Below are 24,598 nucleotides of genomic sequence, written 5' to 3'. Positions count from 1 at the left end.
CAGGTCCGCATTTACTTGTGGGCTAACTATGCCGCATGGCTAAGTGCCCAGTCACCCACTCTTTTTGTAACACCCCACCTGTCACTTAGCTGGTTTTGGCATGTGTTCACCCCAACTAATTGACTAACAGATCAACAGAGAGTGCAAAACTGCAGCAATATCGGATAACGCAAAAAAGTAATATGGCCCTGTGACTCCTGATTGAACTGCGGTGGCAGTGTTGACACTAATTTATTCAGAATTGATCACTTTTAATTAAAAAGGGGTGCACATTGATGCTATATTCAGCTGTTGAACACAGATGCAAATGTTGAACATAAAATTAATTAAGAAAGTGACTTGAGATTTCAACTACTTGATTGAAAACAGATACAGTCGATTAGCACAAATTTATTTTAACTCCCGACCTTCAATCATCACATTACAAGACTCTCCTATCAGGCAGTGGTAATAAATTGCGTTTGCGTGGAGTAAAGCACGGTAACTCAAAAGTAATTCTTATCGACTGACCCAGGTGTAATGCGAAGTGCGAGAAGAATTCTACAATACACGGCCCATGCTTCCTCGTGGAAACTTTGCCGACATGAACCAACAAATTAATCAGTGGCCAGAGCCGGTGCAATATCACCGAATACAGCATGGCAGAGCGGCATCGTTGTGTGGACGTCGGCGGACCTTATGGTGCTGCAAGGCTGCGCTTGTCTATTCACTCCTAGCTATCTTGCTCAGTACCAAGCTCAATCATTCCATTTACTAAGTCCTAAACTGCAGAGATGCTCACTCTTTCTCAGGCAAGCTGAGTAAAGAACACCACGTCCGCACTCTAGGCAAGCTGGGAACGGAAGACCTCTACTGAGACTTCTGCCAGTCTGCTCTTTGCCTCGGTTTCCCCTCCAGTAAAATCACTTACGCCAATTGCAGTGCAAGTCGCGTTAATTATGCGTCGCTTCCCAGTGCCGACCAATGCCTGCTCTGGGAAGTGAGCAAATTCCCACAAAATTTCCCTTCCTCTCAACTTCTTCTATTTAGCTCCCCCCAGACCACCCATAAAGGTTAGCGTCTGCACAAACACCAAGTTTTCCAGAATTCTGACTCCCAGGAGAGTACTTCAAATTCCTTGGTCCTACGTTCCCATCGGAGGCCGGCGTATTTCATGCTGTCGTTCTTCACCTTATTTACTTCAGGCTCTGCGGACCGTGAATTCACCGTGAAGTAGCTATAGTCACGAACACGCATATTTTGACCTCTGTTAACTGATCCACCGTAGCTTTGCGTGGCTTCCTCGCATGTTTCACAGAAAGCGGGATGACGGACATTTATCAACAGGCATAAAGATCTCCATCTGTTTCCCGGTACAGCAGCAAGGAGTCGGGGTCAACCGCCCGCTCACTGTCACTCATCTTAAGGCGGCTGGAGGCGGCGCACCATTACCGCTTTCTCAGAGCTTGAGCCACCCTAAGCTGCCTATTGTCGCTTCTCTTAGCCATTCTCCCAGCCGGCAACGCTCAACTCTAAATGATTCCCTGGGATAAACTAGCGTCCAGTGAATCGACTCGTTTCCACAAAGTTTTCATGTTGTGTGACTTACTTTAAAACCATCACCCGACATTAATTATTCCAATACGTCCATACTATACCCTCTACAAGATGCATTGAGCCTCGTCAGTCATTTTTGTTCAGCCCTACTGTTCGCTCAACGTGAGTTAGGTTATCTTTAATGACTTCATGTAAGGGGCATAGTTCTTGCCATCTTACATTTTCACTGCACACTAAAGAGTACACGCAGTTGCGCAGACGGCCATCCGCAACTCGGCTGCCTCCCCCTCTCGCTGCTGCATGTTGATCGGAGCCGAACACAGGCGATATTACACGAATGTTGCCGACACAAGTCGTACCGTTCACTCACTTGTGAGCTTTTGATAGGGAAGGCGTCTGCAGCCGTGCACTTTGCAACTTGTGCCGCGCTTACAAGACGATTTTGAGTAGAACAAAGGCAGATTATCGCAGCTTGGTGCAAAGAGCACACGAATGTTTTAATCGCAGCCAGTGGACCCGTATGAAACTTTCGTAGTTTTAAATAATGGCAGTATTTGGAATAAGTATAGTCACTGGGACAAGGGTAGTCGTGGGAATGTGGAGAAAACATCTTTAAAAATGAACCGAATGACACGAAATAATAATCATGAATATATGATACATCCTTGTATATACATTTCCATGGATAATTGCTCGTAATTTCCCAGTTGTTGAAGGGAAGTTTAATTAGAAATACGACTATAAAATACAAAGAAGTAAATAAATGCAAAATGTGTAGATTAGAACGTAGTCTTCGGTTCTTGCCTGATATATCACAAAGGCCGGAATAACCTCTAACTGTATTTTCAGATTTTAATTGCACTTCAGCGCCGGCTGAAGTGGCTGTGCGGTTAAAGGCGCTGCAGTCTGGAACCGCAAGACCGCTAAGGTCGCAGGTTCGAATCCTGCCTCGGGCATGGATGTTTGTGATGTCCTTAGGTTAGTTAGGTTTAACTAGTTCTAAGTTCTAGGGGACTAATGACCTCAGCAGTTGAGTCCCATAGTGCTCAGAGCCATTTTTGAACCATAATTGCACTTCATACTTTATGTAAACATGTCAGTCCATGGTTGGAATAAGTAAATCATAATCAAGGCGACAACAACAAATGTGTTTGTCGATTCACAAAAGTATATTCTTTTAAAAGAAGTAAGCTTGCACAATGGGCAGAGATAATGGACTGCAGCGTTGTTCACAATTATTATCTATGACATGCTGTATACAAATTATCCACTTAGTGCGTATTTTAAAACAAACGAAATGAGATTTGTAATAAGGTAATATGAAAAGTGTGTCTCTTATTTGTGGCTAATAAATTAGCTTCGTAAAAAATAGGTATGAAGCTGGGCATTTAAATGCCCTTTTTCCTATTATAGTTAACCGTCTCTTGTATGTTAAAATTTTCCACGCAACGATACATCATTCGACCTTGTACGATTGGCATATGCTGTGAGAAATATATATAGGGTGGTCCATTGATCGTGATCGGGCCATATATGTATATGTGTGTGTGTGTGTGTGTGTGTGTGTGTGTGTGTGTGTGTGTGTGTGTGTGTGTCAAGAGACAACCTGTTTGTATCCCATCCTGTCATAACCATTCGTCTACAATCAGGAAAAGAGCCCCGCATCAATTTTTGAACATGTTTTAATATTTTTTCATTAATTCATCATCTTTATTTAACCTGCTTACAAAATCATAAAACTTGCTACATTCGTATAGGAAAAAAAATTGCCGAAAGGCAGATAAAAACATGACTTCAGTTCTCACACATACACACACACACACACACACACACACACACACACACACACACACATATATGCCATTGCAAAGGTTGTGAGTTGCATTGGCTGTTGTATAAAGCGTTATCTTTCGTCAGAGCTGTATTGAAATATCCTCTTCCTACCGAAGTCACCATTAAAAAGAAAACAGGCAATTTAGCCTTCCATCAAGTTTTATTGATTTAACTCTTAGTGTTTTGAAAACTCAAAGCTATTTACGAAATTTGAGGAAGAAAAAATGTCGACTACATTTATACCTGTGTGCAAGTTAACACTTTCGCGGACGCATTTTTTGTGGAAACTCAATAAAGATAATTTTTTTGCTGTCCCATTACAAATTTGATCAACTGACTGTGTTTCTTTTTCGATAATTTCGTTTTTGTGATTTAGGATGACAAACTGTGGTGATACATGTATTACAACTGCGCCTTTGTTAGTTATTAAAACTGGTGGTAAACAGATTTACCACTTCTCTTTTGTGATGCCATTACACATAAAAAGTAATGGACCGTTTTTCCTGCTTTTATTTTATGTTTTCTGTTGTGACTTGCCGGCCGGTGTGGCCGTGCGGTTCTAAGCGCGTCAGTTTGGAACCGCGTGACCGCTGCGGACGCAGGTTCGAATCCTGCCTCGGGCATGGATGTGTGTGATGTCCTTAGGTTAGTTAGGTTTAAGTAGTTCTAAGTTCTAGGGGACTGATGACCTCAGTAGTTAAGTCCCATAGTGCTCAGAGCCATTTTTTGTTGTGACTTGGCCAGACAGCCAAGCCACTGTGAGGTAGCCGAAAGGCACGCTTTTAAGCTCACGCCGACTGGCGTGAGGTCTGGAACAGTTAAAGGAGTTATTTTATCAAGAAAAGAACGTAAATGCTGTAATACTTAACTTTAATCCATAATTGGAGAACATCGCTCTTGTTTATACATTAATTGCAATCTCAATATAAACTGGTAATGGCGCCTTGCTAGGTCGTAGCAAATGACGTAGCTGAAGACTATGCTAACTATCGTCTCGGCAAATGAGAGCGTAATTGTCAGTGAACCCTTGCTAGCAAAGTCGTCTGTACAACTGGGGCGAGTGCTAGGACGTCTCTCTAGACCTGCCGTGTGGCGGCGCTCGGTCTGCAATCACTGACAGTGGCGACACGCGGGTCCGACGTATACTACCGGACCGCGGCCGATTTAAAGGCTACCACCTAGCAAGTGTGGTGTCTGGCGGTGACACCACATTTTCTTTTACTTAATTTGTTACCGATATTAAAGTTCACTTACCACAATGAGAAAACAATCCTCGAAACCTTATCACGCAACAAAGGTACGAGCTGATACAGGCCACAATAATTTATACTGCAGAAGCGAAACAATGTGTTAAGACAACAGTAGTGATCCCGCGACAAACGGAAACTGATTGTTGTAGCAGTTTTCATAGGCCTGGTGCTGTGTGCTGCCACCAGAGGCCAGGCATAGACAGAAGTCGTAAAACGTATTCGCAGAACCTTTGGGATACACCTAAGTTGGTGGTAAGTACGCTTCCCAAGGACCACAAATGACAGATTAATTTTGTGCCAAGTGTATTTCCCAAGCCCCTTCCATAAACCACATTGGTGGTAACCATAATTCCCAATAACCATTAAAGCACTGTTGTTTGGTGGCATATACAGGGTGATTCGCGAAGATATGCAAATATTTTAATATCTTCAATCAAATGGCTCTGAGCACTATGGGACTTAACATCTGAGGTCATCAGTCCCCTAGAACTTAGAACTACTTAAACCTAACTAACCTAAGGACATCACACACATCCGTGCCCGAGGCAGGATTCGAACCTGCGACCGTAGCGGTCGCGCGGTTCCAGACTGAAGCGCCTAGAACCGCATGGCCACACCAGCCGGCTTTTAATATCTCATACTGCAAGTAAATCTAAAGAAAAAAGTTCATATAAAAATAGGTCCACAAATGTTTGGTTACGGAGTTACAGCTAGTAAAAGGTCTTGCCTGAAATTTAGCAACTTCGCTAACGTGAAGCCATCGCAAAACTGTATGAGGTTAAAAGTAAAGCACGATTACTACTTGCTACGCGATTGCAATTTAATTTTCAACATGACGGCGCGCCTCCACATTTCACTAACGCCGTTCTACACATTTAAATGAACATTTTTCCCCAGATATGGATTGGTCGTGGTGCTACACGTCTGTGGCCACCCAGATCGCCCCATTTAACACCAATGGATTTTTGTATATGGGGATGGATGAAAGACATAGTTTATGAGGACAAAATCAATATACGTGAGGCATTACTTGTTCGCGTTATGAATGCAGTAGACGAAATTAAGAACAACCCTGAGAAACTGAAACGAGCAACAAAATTTGTTCATACTCCTGCAGCTAAGTGCATTGAACTCGGTGGAGACATTTTTGAACATTTATTGTCACTGTATCGTGAAATTGTATGTACAGTGTACAACTTCGCTAACACTAAGCTTCGTTCACATTCATACAGATTCAGTTAACGTTATTACCATCTTTTTTCCAAAATGAAATTCTTTACAACTTCTGTTGAAAACTTGGTGCAATTTGCAGTCTGGTGTCGCAGGAATGAGTGGATCAGGTTATGGTTGTGGAGGGGGCTGTAATCAGTTACTGTTAGTTGCACAAAACACACAAACTTTTATTTTCCTAAGATCCACGAAATTACACATTGCCTTAAAGGACCAAATCAAAACGATATGGCTGAAGGCCTAGTTAGGAAAACTTCCGATACCTCCTGGGCTGAAGGCCCAAAACAACGCCAAAAACAAGAACGGCTGAAGGCCCGAACACAAGTTATAAAAATTGCTTTAAGGAATACACGCAGCTGAAGACCTTACTTAAAAAAAATATTTCTCGTAAATACTAGGCTGAAGGCCACACACAAGACAGTGAACAACCCAGGGATTAGGGCCTGGATAACAAGAATTTCAGATAGAGCAAATTTAAAAAAAAATTAGTTTTAAGAAATCACTTTTCCAAATTTTAATTTAAGACAGCTGAAGGCTTTATCTTACAAATATTTCACGTAAAAGCTCGGCTGACATAGAACATCTCAGGGCTTAAGGCCTGGATAACAAGAATTTCAGATAGAACAAACTTCCAAAATTTAGTTTTTAAACAAGTGGGAAAAACTTCCAAAATTTAGTTTTTAAACAAATGAGTCTTCAAATTTTAGTTTAAGTCGGCTGAAGGCCTTATTGTAAAAGTAAAACAAACTAAATTAATAAATAGCTGAAGGCCTCCCACAGTACTTCAGACTAAAATGGAAATCACAATCTAAAAGCAACAGAACAGTGGTGCTCAGAAGTGTTCCAAGGATCGGCCTGAGGAGGTAGCTCTAACGTAAGGAGAGGTGAGACAGGCAGTCAATAGTTGAAGTTAAATAATCGGATGGCAACCCGACCCAGGGATGGCTGAAGGACCGATCAACAACCAAATCAATTCCCTTCTGCCCGACCAATGGTACGGCAACGGAAAATATCAGCGAAGGACGAAGATAGCAGTTGCACTTGAACGTCGCGAGCTCTATCTTTTTATCTCGTGTTTTCTACTGAAAATCTCGTGCTTGTACTCTTGTTAACTTTACTATTACAGAGATCGCCTAAACTTCATTATTTTTTTAATTGGTCCTGTGCGCAAGAAATAACTAATTTTGTCTTTCTGCTGCCACTGCTTGATCTGCTGCATTCCATTATTTAACAAACACATAAAAAAACCTATTATTCATGCTGAGTGCAATGCATGTTCTGTATGGCGGGTCCTGCTGTTGCTGCGGCTGCTGCTGCTTACTACAACTACATATAATTCAAGAGAAAGGGTTCGGTCAAATCTAAACTCGATAAATGATAACCCAAACAAAAAACTAAATTCTGAAAGCGATTCTTTCTCATTCAATTAACAAAACACTAAAAGACAAATGTTGATGTTGTTAGGACAGCAACCAGCCACAAATTTGCTTGCAGTTCCTTTATTCAAAGGCTACCGTTATCGGTTTCGAATCGTTGTGATTCATCCTCAGACGGTTTACACGCTTTCTTTATGACATATGGTGTGTTTTTTACAGGTTAATTGTCCTAAAATATAAATAAAACATAATTATAAGCACGCCACACACAGATGGTTGCGTTACAGATTTTCGTTGCATGTGACTTACGTGAAACGTCGGTTTCGAGTGTTTGTTTTCATAAAATTCGTCCAGCAGATGTAAATGCATTCCCACTGCATTCTCATTGTTACACACGTAAATTGTTCTCACTGAACACTTAAGATTTGTCACTGAGATGATTTCTACCGCGCACCACATGTTTTGATTCATACAAAGAGCTTACTAACATATGAGTGTCACAGATGCTATGATATATCGTAGCATTTGACGATGATGTCCTATGTTTGGAAAGCATCATATATTCATTTACACAACTGTAATGCCTTTTACACTAGTACAGAGACATTGAATTTTTTTTTAGTTGATATTGCTAAAATAATTATAAAGTTTTAATATATATATATATATATATATATATATATATATATATATATATATATATATATAACTCTATAGGTAAAATAGTATATCATTTAATTATATTTATCATCATGAGAATTATAGTAACATATAAATTTGCTACTTGATCCGCAGATAGGTTTTTCTAATATTATTTACTTTGGAGGCTGGAAAGTAATTTTTGTAAATTTTTCAGGAATATACTATGGTTATAATTATGTACTATTTATATTTTAGGACACTTAATCTGTAAAAAAAACACACCACATGTCATAAAGAAAGCATGTAAACCGTCTGAGGATGAACCACAACGATTCGAAACCGGTAACGATAGCCTTTGAATAAAGGAACTGAAAGTAAATTTGTGTCTGGTTGCTGTCCTAACAACATCAACATTTGTCTTCAAACAACAGCCACGGTCTCCATCATATGACAAAATTGCACAAAACACTAGAAGCTCTTTGAAAAATCGCTTCTTATGTAAAACTGCCTCCAGTGGTATTAAAGAAATATTACAAATTAATCAAACTCTTGAGACAGACTGAAATACTTCTCAATTAAATACATACTCAAACAATTCCCTGACAATTACAAAAGAAATCAATGACAAAAATCAATACTTAATCTATTCGCCTAACAATGGTTTCCCTTAAGAATTCAACTCCAATCATTACCAAAATTACCGTCTGCTGTTACCCACATACACAAACCCTTTTCTTTAAACTAATAAGCGCGCTGCAAATTATGAAAAAAATATATCAACTCAATACCAAATCGTGTGACGCTGCTGGCGGACACGGCAGTACCGCAGCTCGGAGACAACCCCTCGCCCAACACACGTGCGCACCACAGCAGGCGGGCTCCTGCACTGGCTTCAAACTGACGCTAATTAATCCGTGCGCTGCGAAGCGCGACAACAATATCTTAGATTCCAGAGCTTGTGTATGCGCACTGTAGCCAACCTTTACATCCTAAGACAGTATTGCCTACTCTCACACTACATCTTCAAAATTGGCGTCTAAAAACAGCAAAGGCACAGTAACCACTCTTATGAAAAAAATATGAACAAACAACTAAAAGGCTGTTGAACTACATACCGTGCCAGACAGCATCAACACGGCAATGAGAAACACACTGCTGGAAAACTACGCTAATGATCAGGGCAGGAAAGTGGAATGTTGACGGCCACAAGGCAGAAAATACCGCTGGTGCACTTCACTGATAAGTAACAACCAATTTAATAGTTAAGGACCATACAGGAAGACAGCTGCAAAATTTCGCCGACTCCAACACACCATATGCTGCTGCTAGCCGGAACGGCCCAGGAAACAACAACTGGCAATGAACGAAGAGATGTCACAGCAGTTGAGGTTTCAAAACAGGTTAACTGATCACTCAACTTCAGTGTGCAGGTTCGGTGGGCAACGAACTCTGTAGCTCTCGCAGCTAGTGCCTCACAATCCGACCGTGCTTGCATGCGGCCAGCGGTTCCGGCCTGCCTACGCACTGCGGAGACTTCCTCTCTGGTCTGTCCCAGCTGACCCTCCGCCACACACACTACCACACGGAAATATAGCGGTCAAACCAAAGATTGTACAGCAGTACTAGTATCGATAAGCGCTGCTGCTGGCACTGACGGAGGCAAGTCTGCAACTCGTTACAGTAGTAACTCAGGGAGAAATAAGACGCCACTCGATTGCAACAAAATGCCGAAGATCAAACGGCATCAACGCGAGGCGGCCACGACTCACAATTACCTGGAATTTGAAAAACAAAATGGGCCAAGTAGTTAATAAATTAAAAATTTTACGAAATTATTTCTTTGCTTCTCTGGATGTTGTGCAAAACTGCTGCAGGCACACGTCTGGGAGGGAGCGAAAGGCTATTTACAATTTGTACAGAAACCAGATGGCAGTTATAAGAGTCGAGGGACATGAAAGGGAAGCAGTGGTTACGAAGGGAGTGGGACAGGGTTGTAGCCTCTCCGTGATGCTATTCAATCTGTATATTGAGCAAACAGTAAAGCAAACAAAAGAAAAATTCGGACTAGGTAATAAAATCCATGGAGAAGAAATAAAAACTTTGAGGTTCGCCGATGACATTGTAATTCTGTCAGAGACAGCAAAGGACTTGGAAGAGCAGTTGAACGGAATGGACAGTGTCTTGAAAGGAGGGAATAAGATGAACATCAACAAAAGCAAAACGAGGCTAATGGAGTGAAGTCGAATTAAGTCGGGTGTTGCTGAGGGAATTAATTAGGAAATGAGACACTTAAAGTAGTAAAGGAGTTTTGCTATGTGCGAAGCAAAATAACTGTCGATGGTCGATGTAGAGAGGATATAAAATGTAGACTGGCAATGGCAAGGAAAGCATTTCTGAAGAAGAGAGATTTGTTAACACCGAGTATAGATTTAAGTGTGAGGAAGTCGTTTCTGAAAGTGTTTGTATTGAGTGTAGCCATTTATGGAAGTGAAAAATGGACGATAAGTAGTTTAGACAAGAAGAGAACAGGATCTTTCGAAATGTGGTGCTACAGAAGAATGCTGAAGATTAGATGGGTAGATCACATAACTAATGAGGAGGTAGTGAACAGAATTGGGGAGAAGAGAAATTTGTGACACGACTTGACTAGAAGAAGGGATCGGTTGGTAGGACATGTTCTAGCCACGAAGGGATCACCAATTTAGTATTGGAGGGCAGCGTGGTGAGTAAAAATCGGAGAGGGAGACCAAGAGATGAATACATTAAGCAGATTCAGGAGCACGTAGGCTGCAGTAGGTACTGGGAGGTGAAGCAGCTTGCACAGGATAGAGTAGGAGCTGCATCAAACCAGTCTCAGGACTGAAGACCACAACAACAGGTGAATAACAATAAAATAAACGGAAATCGTGCTTTGCTTTAACCTCGTACAGTTTTGTGATGGCTTCATGTTAGCAAAGTTGCTAAATTTGAGGCAACATCTTTCATTAGCCGTAACTCCGTAACTAAACGTTTGCGGACCTATGTTTAAATGAACTTTTTTCTTTGGTTTCAATTGTAGAATAACATATTAACATATTTGCATATCTTCGTGAATCACCGTGTATATTCCTCCGACAGTCCTGAAGGCACAGCAAACATAAACTACAGCTCGTTCGACACACTGCCACTAGGTTCCAGAAGCATACAGAAGTGGTCACACATATTCTCTTCACCGCTGTAAAAAATGCGTTTAGTGGGAAAGATATCCCCCACAGCATGCGAGAGGGTTAAACGTGGGTTCTAATCTCTCTGATTTTATCCTCATGGTCTCTTCGCGAGATATATGTAGGAGGGAGCAATATACTGCTTGACTCCTCGGTGAAGGTATGTTCTCGAAACTTTAACAAAAGCTCGTACCGAGCTCTGTAACGAAGCGCGCTGCTCTCCGTTGGATCTTCTCTATCTCTTCTATCAACCCCATCTGGTACGGGTCCCACACTGCTGAGCAGTATTCAAGCAGTGGGCGAACAAGCGTACTGTATCCTACTTCCTTTGTTCTAGGATTGCATTTCCTAAGGATTCTTCCAATGTATCTCAGTCTGGCATCTGCTTTACCGACGATGAACTTTATATGATCATTCCATTTTAAATCACTCCTAATGCGTACTCCCAGATAATTTATGGAATTAACTTCTTCCAGTTGCTGACCTGCTATATTGTAGCTAAATGATAAGGGATCTTTCTTTCTATGTATTCGCAGCACATTACACTTGTCTACATTGAGATTTAAATGCTATTCCCTGCACCATGCGTCAATTCGCTGCAGATCCTCCTGCATTTCAGTACAATTTTCCATTGTTACAACCTCTCTATATACCACAGCATCATCCGCAAAAAGCCTCAATGAACTTCCGATGTCATCCACAAGGCCATTTATGTATATTGCGAACAGCAACGATCCTACGACACTCCCCTGCGGCACACCTGACATCCCTCTTACTTCGGAAGACTTCTCTCCATTGAGAATGACATGCTGCGTTCTGTTATCTAGGAACTCTTCAATCCATTCACACAATTCGTCTGATAGTCCATATTCTCTTACTTTGTTCATTAAACGACTGTGGGGAACTGTATCGAACGCCTTGCGGAAGTCAAGAAACACGGCATCTACCTGGTAACCCGTGTCTATGGCCCTCTGAGTCTCGTGGACGAATAGCGCGAGCTGGGTTTCACACGATCGTCTTTTTCGAAACCCATGCTGATTCCTACAGAGTAGATTTGTAGTCTCCAGAAAAGTCATTATACTCGAACATAATACGTGTTCCAAAATTCTACAACTGATCGACGTTAGAGATATAGGTCTATAGTTCTGCACATCTGTTCGACGTCCCTTCTTGAAACGGGGATGACCTGTGACCTTTTCCAATCCTTTGGAACGCTACGGTCTTCTATAGCTCTACGGTACACCGCTGCAAGAAGGGGCCTAAGTTCCTTCGCGTACTCTGTATAAAATCGAACTGGTATCCCATCAGGTCCAGCTGACTTTCCTCTTTTGAGCGATTTTAATTGTTTCTCTAACCCTCTGTCGTCTACTTCGATATCTACCATTTTGTCATCTGTGCGACAATATAGAGAAGGAACTACAGTGCAGTCTTCCTCTGTGAAACAGCTTTGGAAAAAGACATTTAGTATTTCGGCCTTTAGTCTGTCATCCTCTGTTTCAGTACCATTTTGGTCACAGAGTGTCTGGACATTTTGTTTTGAATCATCTACCGCATTGATATAAGACCATACGTGGGTGTGCGGCAAGCAGGTTGACGGCCCGCCAGACAGGGCGGAGTACCGGCCCATCGCGGGCACGGACTCTCCGCTGCACGGCAACGGCTATGTCAACTTCGGCTACGACGAGAGCTACCACAAGCCGCCGCCCCCGCAGCCGCTGCCGCCGCCGCGCCCACCGCCCCCCGCCGCCCCCGCACCGCAGCAGGAGCAGCGCAGCTGGCTGCAGCCGCCGCCCACCGCCGAGACCTCCTTCAGCGCCCCGGAGCCGCAGGTCAGTCAGACACAGCCTGCTGCTGCTGAAACTTGCGCGTTCTGCAAGGCTTAATCTTAGGTCCAGTACTGTTTCTCATAAAATGTACCTCCACCAGGGGCGTTCGGTATATGACGCAACTATTATTTCGTCGGGACCGATGACCATAGCAGTCTGGTCCCTTTAATCCCACAAACCAACCAACCAACCAACTATTTCGTCAGTTTCGGTCGAAAAACTGCGCAATTTGTTGTGGGCCGTCGTGTAATATTTCCTCTTCAACCCCTTTAATTTCGTAAACTTCCGATAGGTGGCAGCCTTCAAAATGGCGCATGTGATAGAGGTGTCATCCGAGCAGATAGCTGTCACTGGACTCATTTGGCGGAAAACCGGAGCAACACAAACATTCGACCTGGCACTGGACAAAAGCACGGTGAGTCGTTGGGCGAGACGTCTGTCATCATCGCGACAAGGTCACACAAACGTGTCCCATCTCCTGCATACTGTCTGGCTGCACACAACTACAACTATTGCAAAGTCAGAACGTGCGGACACTCTCATTCGAGGAAATCGAGCACTACACACGATCCAGTGGACGCCCCTGACGATAGTGCTGACACACTTGTCCACCATTTGGGGTATTCAAAGTGAAACGAGTGGTTAAATCCGCAGGACAGATCAGCTTGTTGGAATTGTGGAAAGGGGCCAAAATTGAGTGGCTGTCAGTTACACTCGAAGACATATAACTATATTCAGTTGCCCAAACATTACAGCGCAAATTTTCCAGCTTAACTAACGACTGAATATGTCACATAATCTTATGGCTTAAGAGGAAAACCTCTTTAATTTTAAAACAGCTGGAGGCCCATGATTTAAAACACAACTAAAATAAATTTTCAAAAGGCAGAAAGCGCTAGGTTTTATCCTTAATGATACTTCAAATGAGGCTGAAGGCCTAAATAATCTAAGACTTGACAAGAAAGGAATTTTAATTTTACAACGGCTGAAGGCCCATGATTCAAAATACAACTACAATAAATTTTTACAAGGCAGAAAGCCCAAGGCTTTATCCTTAAATAATTTTATTTTTTTATTGGGGCTGAAAGCCCAAACAATCTAAGATTTAACAAGAAAGGAATTTAAATTTTTAGACGGCTGAAGGCCCACAATGTGAACACACTGGTTTCAGTAATTAAATCACCACTCAACTTTGATGCCCGGGGTCAGTCAGCCACGAACCTCGTAGTTGATGGCCCATTATTTAAAACCCAACGAAAAGCATACAAATTCAAACCATCGGCTATGAGCCATTTAGATACACAATGAAACACTAGTAAGAAAAGGCAGTGCAGCCATCGGCGCTCAGAAGTTTCCAGGGGTCAGTCTGCACTTGAAATATTAACGTTCACTTAGGGGAGACAGGTAGTCAGCCCAACTATATCCAATCCGCCGGCAAGCCAACCAAGAGACAGTCAACGGACCCACCAACATGACAACTTGCTTTCCACCCGACCAGTACACAAGGAACTCGAAAGCCAAAAAGGCAGAAAATTCCGCTGGTGCACTTGGACTTCAAATAAGCAAAATACAGTTAAACTCCACTGGATGGTGGCCAAACATTCGCCAACTCGAACATTCACTGTTGCTCATGGGAATACCGCCAATGGCCAACCATGAAAACCAAAGGCACAATGTGAACAGACTGGCTTCAGTAATTAAATCACCACTCAGCTTTGATGCCCGGGGTCAGTCAGCCCCGAAGCTCATAGTTGAAGGCCCATTATTTAAAACCCAACGAAAAGCATACAAATTCAAACCATCGGCTATGTGCCATTTAGATACACAATGAAACACTAGTAACAAAAGGCAGTACAGCCATCAGGGCTCAGAAGTTTCCAGGGGTCAGTCTGCACTTGAAATATTAACGTTCACTTAGGGGAGACAGGTAGTCAGCCCAACGATATCCAATTCGCCGGCAAGCCAACCAAGAGACAGTCAACGGACCCACCAACATGACAACTTGCTTTCCACCCGACCAGTACACAAGGAACTCGAAAGCCAAAAAGGCAGAAAATTCCGCTTGTGCACTTGGACTTCAAATAAGCAAAATACAGTTAAACTCCACTGGATGGTGGCCAAACGTTCGCCAACTCGAACATTCACTGTTGCTCATGGGAATACCGCCAATGGCCAACCATGAAAACCAACGGCACAATGTGAACAGACTGGCTTCAGTAATTAAATCACCACTCAACTTTGATGCCCGGGGTCAGTCAGCCACGAACTTCGTAGTTGATGGCCCATTATTTAAAACCCAATGAAAAGCATACAAATTCAAACCGTCGGATATGAGCCATTTAGATACACAATGAAACACTAGTAAGAAAAGGCAGTACAGCCATCGGCGCTCAGAAGTTTCCAGGGGTCAGTCTGCACTTGAAATATTAACGTTCACTTAGGGGAGACAGGTAGTCAGCCCAACTATATCCAATCCGCCGGCAAGCCAACCAAGAGACAGTCAACGGACCCACCAACATGACAACTTGCTTTCCACCCGACCAGTACACAAGGAACTCGAAAGCCAAAAAGGCAGAAAATTCCGCTGGTGCACTTGGACTTCAAATAAGCAAAATACAGTTAAACTCCACTGGATGGTGGCCAAACGTTCGCCAACTCGAACATTCACTGTTGCTCATGGGAATACCGCCAATGGCCAACCATGAAAACCAACGGCACAATGTGAACAGACTGGCTTCAGTAATTAAATCACCACTCAACTTTGATGCCCGGGGTCAGTCAGCCACGAACCTCGTAGTTGATGGCCCATTATTTAAAACCCAATGAAAAGCATACAAATTCAAACCGTCGGATATGAGCCATTTAGATACACAATGAAACACTAGTAAGAAAAGGCAGTACAGCCATCGGCGCTCAGAAGTTTCCAGGGGTCAGTCTGCACTTGAAATATTAACGTTCACTTAGGGGAGACAGGTAGGCAGCCCAACTATATCCAATCCGCGGGCAAGCCAACCAAGAGACAGTCAATGGACCCACCAACATGACAACTTGCTTTCCACCCGACCAGTACACAAGGAACTCGAAAGCCAAAATGGCAGAAAATTCCGCTGGTGCACTTGGACTTCAAATAAGCAAAATACAGTTAAACTCCACTGGATGGTGGCCAAACGTTCGCCAACTCGAACATTCACTGTTGCTCATGGGAATACCGCCAATTGCCAACCATGAAAACCAACAGCACAATGTGAACGGACTGGCTTCAGTAATTAAATCACCACTCAACTTTGATGCCCAGGGTCAGTCAGCCACGAACCTCGTAGTTGAAGGTCCATTATTTAAAACTCAACGTACAGCATACAAATTCAAACCCCTAAAAATTTCGCGGGTGCACTTGGACTTCAAATAAGGAAAATACAGTTAAACTCCACTGGATGGTGGCCAAACGTTCGCCAACTCGAACATTCACTGTTGCTCATGGGAATACCACCAACGGCCAACCATGAAAACCAATGGCACAATGTGAACAGACTGGCTTCAGTAATTAAATCACCACTCAACTTTGATGCCCGGGGTCAGTCAGCCACGAACCTCGTAGTTGAAGGTCCATTATTTAAAACTCAACGTACAGCATACAAATTCAAACCCCTAAAAATTTCGCGGGTGCACTTGGACTTCAAATAAGGAAAATACAGTTAAACTCCACTGGATGGTGGCCAAACGTTCGCCAACTCGAACATTCACTGTTGCTCATGGGAATACCACCAACGGCCAACCATGAAAACCAATGGCACAATGTGAACAGACTGGCTTCAGTAATTAAATCACCACTCAACTTTGATGACCGGGGTCGGTGAGCCACGAACCTCGTAGCAATCGGAACACCTCCCACACACTCCGACACTGCGTAAAGACCACCAGTGGGCCCGGCCCACTGCGCCGCGCTGAGATTTCCTGTCTGATCCACACCAACCGACCGACTCCTCAGAACCAGCACACCGACAACATTTAGAATAACTTGTCAGTCCCAATCACACTGAGTACACACAGTTTTCAAACACTTGCAAGAAGAACTAGACTATGCTAACGGCAGTGACTGTACAATAACAGGGACAAATCACGAGTCGGCACACACAGGCAAGCCATAAGCGATCGCCAGCCAAACACACGTTGTCCGGCAAGACAACCGACTGACAACAAACCAAGCCGTCCCCACTCAACTTATGTGTGTCGGCAACCGTTGGGCAAGTCGTGGTGTTCTGGACCTCACTGCTTCCACGCCCCGACTGAACTTGTGCCGCGTGCCAACTCAAACACTGCCAGGTCCAAACTATCTGCTGGCGCCTTTCAAATGACTGGTCGACACACAATGACCAGGAAGTAATAGCTGTCTAGCAAGCATAATACGGCAGGGCCTATGTCCATAAGCGCTGCTGCTGCCACTCATGGGCAGGCAAGCCAGCAACTAAGTGACACCAGTAATTGAAAATTAACATAATGAGGTGGCAGTACGGTAATAATAAGATGTAAAATAAGAAATGGCACGAACACGGGCCATGCACAGCTCACAGAGGTTTGTGCAGGCTCGGTTCCTCACAGTGTAACAGGAGACCGTGAAGAACGCCGGAGGACATCAGCACGGAATTGCTCGCACGTTACGAGGCTGATCATGACAATATTTGCTGAACATTGTCACAGGCGATGAAACAAGGGTTCGTCATTTCGAATCGAAAACAATACGGCAATCCGTGAAGTTGCGCTACACCGTCTGTACTCTGAAGAAAAAGTTCAAAGCTGCACCCTCAACCAGTAGTCATGGTGATAGTCTTCTGGGATTGTGAAGGGATTATTGTCCTCGATGTTCTCCGTTGTGGTGCGACGCTCAACTCTGGAGTGCGTTGTCTTAAAAAAATGTTCAAATGTGTGAGAAATCTTATGGGAGTTAACTGCTAAGGTCATCAGTCCCTAAGCTTACACACTACTTAAGCTAAATTATCCTAAGGACAAACACACACACCCGTGCCCGAGGGAAAACTCCAACCTCCGCCGGGACCAGCAGCACAGTCCATGACTGTAGCGCCCAAGACCGCTCGGTTAATCCCGCGCAGCTGCATTGTCTTGCCATTACTAAACTGAAGAAAGGAGTTCAGTGAATTCGTCATTGCCGACGGACTTGTCCTTCGTCACGACAGTGCGAGGCCTCACACAATTCTCTGCACCCAAGTGGAGATCACAAAACTTTGTCTGACTGTTGTTCCCCATCCACGCTACGGGCCAGACCTCGCACCTTCCACCTTCCATCTGTTTGGCCCAGTAATGATGCACTCCATGGGAAACAGTACTCGGACTGTGGGGAAGTTACTCGTGCAGCAAGATATTGGCTACGACGTCGACCAGCGCAACGGTACCACGCGGCCATACAGACTGTTCCAGTAAAGTGGCGTAAGGGCGTCACAATGAATGGTGATAATTTGGAAAAATAGGGTTTTGCAGCCAAAACAGAGGAGAATAATATGATATATTGGAGTCCTGAATAGAGCCACCTGTTCTTTGTTGTAGTACATAGTGATGGCACCTCGTAATATACAATGAGTGGAATTAGTTCGTTTTTGCATACGACACTAGTACAGTAATTAATCCAAACATACATGTTGCAAAAGAAAAAAGTGATAAACGGTGCAGTTAAAAGTATTATTGAGTCGATGTCTGCATGAAGTCTCAGTACCACTTTCAGTTTCAAAGGGTGAAGCAGCTACAAGGAAATGAGGAAAGTAATGAAACATTATGGATTCAGAGAGTATGTGACTTTATTTCAGCGGTTACAAAACTGATGCAAATTTACAGAGAACTTGGCTGCATGAGCCCAATTAATGGCGTTTGCAGCTCGTGATCGCGCTCTCGCTTCCCAAGCACGGAGTCCCGGGTTCGGTTCCTGGCGGGGTAAGGGATTTTCACCTGCCGCGAGATGACTGGGTGTTTGTGTTGTCCTCGTCATTTCATCATCATTAATGACAGTGGTGAGACTGGACTGAGCAAAGGTTGGGAATTTGTACAGGCGCTGATAACTGCGCAGTTGAGCATGATGTAGCAGCCCCTCCCCTGCCACCACCCCACCTTCCTGTCCTGGGCCCATTCACTAATTCGGTTGGGAAAGCTGTCACCACCTGTCCCAAAACTGGCTGCTTTCCACGACTGTTGCAGCTGGCCTTCCACACTGGGGCGGAGCTACTCCCTCACAGGGTCTGTCAGGGACGAACCTAGGAATCTTGCCGGACGGAGGAGTGACTCGGCGTCATGCAGACACCTCCGAGAGGCATGTGCTACGGAATGGCGTACTTTCACACGAGAGGTAACACATGGTGGTGCAGGATTCCGTGATGTACTGTCGTAGAGTTTCTGTAGTACCGGCGGCGGCCTGAAGTGGTACCCAATGGTTCCCCACACTGAGACATCTGGAATAATGGCGCTGGGCCTCTCCAGAACACTGGAAGCGCGGCACCTCCACCCACGCCACCATCACATTCGCCAACAGCGGTCAACTGGATGTAGTTCAGGAACGCGGTTCGCCGCCAAATACAGTGCGACGCCATTCGTAAGCTGTCCACACTTCCCATTCGCGCTACCACCCCAAATGCAGGCTGTTTGCGTTGTAGTGTCAGTGGCAGTTTACACGTCGGACAGCCATTCCCCAGCCCAGCTGCTGCTGATCTCCACCCGATGGTATTGGATGACACAGAACGGTGCAGACGGTCCTTTACTCGCTCACGGACGGCAGGCGCAGGTGTGAAGGTGTCAATGTGCTCAATGCACAGTAAGGTGAACCTCGCCCACCTGCTTAGCTGTGCTGTCTAATTCATAGCTTTCTGGATTGGGAAGGAGCGCCTGGTCCCTGCCACTTGTGTCGAGGTCCGGTCAGGCAGCCAGTCTGTGGATGGTTTTTAGGCGGTTTTCCATCTGTCTTGGCGAATGCAGGCTGGTTCCCCTTATTCTGCCTCAGCTACACTGTATTTGCGACTGCTGCGCAAACAAGTTCTCCACGTATGTGTACACCACCATTACTCTACCATGCAGACATAGGGGTTGCACTTCTCTGGTGTGAGACGTTCCTTGGGGAGGTTCACTGGGGGGCCAAACCACACAATAACTCTGAAAGAGTGGTTCGGTGTGGAGCGGTGGAGGGGTGAAGTGGACTGCAGTAGTCGTCGCGGGGTTGTGAACCACTGCGGCTGAGGAGGGGTGCAGCATCGTTTCTAGGCACCCGGTTTACAATACGATACAATGTGCTCAAATGTGATCGACCATGCCCTCGATGACGAGTATGCCTGCCCTCAGCTCCCTGTGTTGTCACGCCCAAGTGTCCCAGAAATGTGGATACTGCACGATTCTACCAACTGGCCAAATAGAGTCCCTAAATGAGATACCTGACAAAGTCTGTCAGGTGCTGATAATGCTGTCTCCCACAAGTACAGAGCATGTCCGTGTTCTTCAGTCTCTGTCCACGCCCCTTATACACCCTAAGAGGCCTGCTTAGAACACTAAACACAGACAACACTAATGCATGCTAGTGACCATTCACTTGTCACAGAGAATTACAACCCTAATCGTTTACATATATGCTGACTGTGTGTACATATAAGAAAATACGAGGTGCGGCTAGAAAAAAACCGGACTGATGCTGGAAAAAACATTTATTTACAATTATTTACAATTTCATGTTATCTCCTTCAATGCACTCTCCTCCTCGGTCTCTACACCGCTCCATACGAATTTTCCACTGTTCATAGCAATGCTGCAGATCATTTTCGGTAAGTCCATACATTACTTCCGTCGCTTTTTCTTTTACTGCTTCAACAGTCTCAAATCTAGTTCCTTTCAAAGCTGACTTGACTTTAGGGAAAATAAAAAAGTCACAGGGGGCCAAATCAGGTGAGTAGGGTGGATGATCTAAGATGGGAATGTTGTGTTTTGCCAAAAACGTCTTCACTGACAACGCACTGTGAGCTGGGGCATTGTCTTGGTGAAGGATCCATGACTTTTTTCTCCACAAATCGTTCCGTTTTCTCCGTACTCGCTCACGTAGGGTAGCCAGGACGTTAATGTAGTAATGCTGATTCACTGTTTGTCCCTCTGGTACCCAATCAATGTGCACAATCCCTTTGATGTCAAAAAAAACAATCATCATTGCCTTGAATTTCGATTTTGACATTCATGCTTTTTTTTGTCGTGGAGAACCAGGAGTTTTCCAATGCATCGATTGGCGTTTAGTTTCGGGATCGTAAGTAAAAAACCACGATTCATCGCAAGTAATAACATTTTGTAAGAAGGTGGGATCACTTTCAATGTTTTCCAGGATGTCAGAACAAATCATTCTTCGGCGTTCCTTCTGTTCAATTGTGAGACACTTTGGAACCATTTTTGAACACACTTTGTTCATTTTGAAACTTTCATGAAGAATCTGCCTAACACTTTCCTTGTCAACTCCTGTTAACTCAGACACTGCTCTGATTGTTAAAAGGCGATCTTGTCGAACAAGTGTACCGATTTTTTCAATGTACACATCAGTTTTTGCTGACAATGGTCTGCCGGTGCGAGTGTCATCACTGGTGTGTTCGCGGCCAACTTTAAATCGTTTAAACCACTCAAACACTTGTGTTCGCGATAAACAATCATCGCCGTACACTTGTTGTAACATTACAAACGTTTCACTTGCAGATTTTCCTAGTTTGAAACAAAATTTGATGTTAACACGCTGTTCTTTCTGTACACTCAACATTTTCCGACGCACAGACAAAACGTCAACTACTTAAAACAGACGCCACGGGCAGACTGAGTGCAGGAGGCAGATGAAACTCGAGCAGTAGGCGGAGCGAGAGTCACGTGACAGGCCACGCGACTTTCAGCCTTATTGCATTCGTTTTATTGTTTCACCAGTACTAGTCCGGTTCTTTTCAAGGCCACACCTCTTATATTGACGTGACTACGTATTCTGGATCCTTCACGTTTTTGGTCGGGCAGTGGACTCATTTCTGCACATCTGGAGATACTACATTAACGACAAACGTAAGATATGGTGAAGAAAGAGTAACTGGAATGGAACCTTCGACATTGTCGGTGTTCATATTGACGAGAATTTCAACTATAAAATGGAAACTTCTGAATTTCCAAACAAATAAGTTCTGTCACATTTATACTTCGAATCATGGCAGTTCAGTAAGTTAACCTTTTGTGTGCATTCGTTTAATAATGTCATATGGATATTGTTCTAGTGTAAGTTTTCGCAATTAAAACTTGGCGGTAAGAAAAATGTGTGGAGCTCACCCACGATATCTGTTTAAAGTGTTAGACATAATAACTAGTGCTTCACAGTCTGCACACGTGTTCCCTCATGACGTTTATTGTAAATAACACAGTACAGTTCAAAAGAAATAATGATGTTTGTAATTATAATGCTAGAAGGAGAAAAATAACCCTCATAATTCCATTTATTGACTTTAGCACAAAAATGGCTGCACAATGCAGCCACCAAAATATTTGGTCACTTACCCATTGATACAAAATGTCTGACAGACAGAAGAGATAAATTCGAGAGCAACGTGAAAAAATTTCTCCTTGACCAGTCCTTCTATTCCAAAGAAAAATTTATGTTTATGTAACATGTAAGTCCGCCGTCGTAGTCTCGCGGTAACGTTCTCGCTTCCCGAGCACAGGGTCCCGGGTTCGATTCCCGGCGGGGTCAGGGATTTTCACCTGCCCCGAGATGACTGGGTGTCTTCATCATCATCATTCACCTCCATTAGGGTCGGAGGAAGGCAACGGCAAACCACCTCCACCAGGACCTTGCCTACAGCGGTACGGGTCTCCCGCATCGTTCCCCAATGCTCTGTCAAGAAGCATGCGACTTCATTTCCATTCCATAGCATGTAAAAGGTGGTGGGTAGCAATTACTAATTCAGATCTACATGTATATCAAGAAACTTGCAAATGATCAGAATGCATCCATATTTACATATGAATGTGAAATGACTCATTTTATGTACACGTTATCTGTTGAACTCAAAACTAGTCGACAAACATCAAAGTCAAGATTTCTCAGGAAGAAGCTATTGATCATGGTGTCGTTTACTATCATCACAAGATAACCTATTCTCACCACGCTCACTTAATTTGTAGTAGTGAAATTTCCGCTTTTGAAATTTCTTACTCTTTATATTAGTATTTACTTGAAATCCACAACACTTTGCGAAGACTGCGCGAGGACTTGGATGTTCTTACACAATTCTGATCTTTTGAAATCTTAGGACGACTTACATTCACCTCTCAGTGATGTGGAAAATTTACCATGTCACATCCTAGTTGTGACGGCAGAGAGTGCAAGAGAGATGGTACAAATGTTAGATGTTCTAAACACAAAATTAGAAGAATATGGAATGAAGATTAACAAGAGGAAAACGAAAAGCACTGTAATTGGAGGAAAGGGGGGGGGGGGGGGAAATGCCGTAAATAGGGGGAGAGGAAATAGAGCAAGTGAATAACTTCAGTTACTTGAGAAGTGTAATAATGGATGATAAGTATTGCTCAACAGAAATTCGGTAAACAATTTCAATGGGAAAAGGAGGATTCAAGAAGAAGCAGAAATTACTTTGCGCATCACGAAACGAAGATCTAAGGAAAAGACTGGCAAAATGTTACATCTGGAGCGTTGCACTGTATGGTGCAGAGACCTGCGCACTGAATAAGGAAGATGAAAGAAGATTGGAGCCACTAGAGACAGGAATATGGAGAAGAATGGAAAAAGTGAAATGGGAAGACCGAGTAAGGAATGAAGAAGTATTAGTTGGAGAAGAAAGAAACATGCTGAAAGTCATCAGAAAAAGAAAACGGAACTGGATTGGACATTGTTTGACGAGGGACTGTTTAATGAGGAAGGAATAGAAGGAATGATGGAGGGAAAAAGGGGAAGAGGAAAAAGAATATATCAAATGGTGGACAATATCAAAGAAGACGAATATTCAGAAATGAAAAGACTGGCTATGGCCAGACAAAAGTGGAAGAGGCTTAACCCACAACAAGACCTGCCGTAAGGGAGAATACCATACTACTACTAATTCACTCAAGATTTACTGTTGCAACAGTGCACATGGATTATATGAAATGATTACATTAACAGATCAATAGCACAAGCTGTTCTGACATAACAGGTATGACCCATGCTGAGACACCAATGTTAGTATGCGGTGTAGCCTCCACAGGCGGCAATGCAGAGACTGCCTCTGGCATCCAGTCGATGGCAGAGGTGGCGAATACTGCTCGACCTGTTCTAATAGTTCCGTTAAGATCTGTCAGTTGAAGAGTCACTCGAGTCACTTCTCGTCCCATCGTATCCCACACGTGCTCGATTGGAGACAAGTGCGAATATTGTGCTGGCCAGGGAAGTTGCTGCACGTCTTGCATTGTACGTTGAATCAGCAAGCGGTCGAGCGTTATCCTGTTGGAACAACGCATCAGCTTCCCATTGGAAGGATGGGAAAAGAACGGATCTAACGATATTCTGAACATATCGAGCACTGGTTAGCGTCCCCACCAAAACACCAAAGATGAACGAGTGTTACACCTTGCCGCACTCCAGACCATAAGGTTTGCGATGGGGCCAGTGTGTCTACGAGACAGTGTTCATTAGGTTTATGTCGTATGAGCAAGCGACTGTC

At 43.8% G+C, this 24,598-nt stretch overlaps 1 protein-coding gene across 1 annotated transcript in view; it reads left to right on the top strand.

Annotated features, from left to right (window-relative positions):
- LOC124552283 (proton-associated sugar transporter A-like) overlaps positions 1 to 24,598 on the top strand; it is a 124,224-nt gene that overhangs the window by 55,849 nt on the left and 43,777 nt on the right. The window contains exons 7-8 of the mRNA XM_047126561.1: positions 12,660 to 12,790; positions 12,948 to 13,005. Coding sequence (XP_046982517.1) covers positions 12,660 to 12,790; positions 12,948 to 13,005 — 189 coding nt within the window. The remainder of the gene's footprint in view (positions 1 to 12,659; positions 12,791 to 12,947; positions 13,006 to 24,598) is intronic.

This window comes from Schistocerca americana, chromosome 10, assembly GCF_021461395.2.
Source record: "Schistocerca americana isolate TAMUIC-IGC-003095 chromosome 10, iqSchAmer2.1, whole genome shotgun sequence".
Lineage (NCBI taxonomy): Eukaryota > Metazoa > Arthropoda > Insecta > Orthoptera > Acrididae > Schistocerca > Schistocerca americana.
This window is presented reverse-complemented; position numbering and strand designations above follow the sequence as displayed.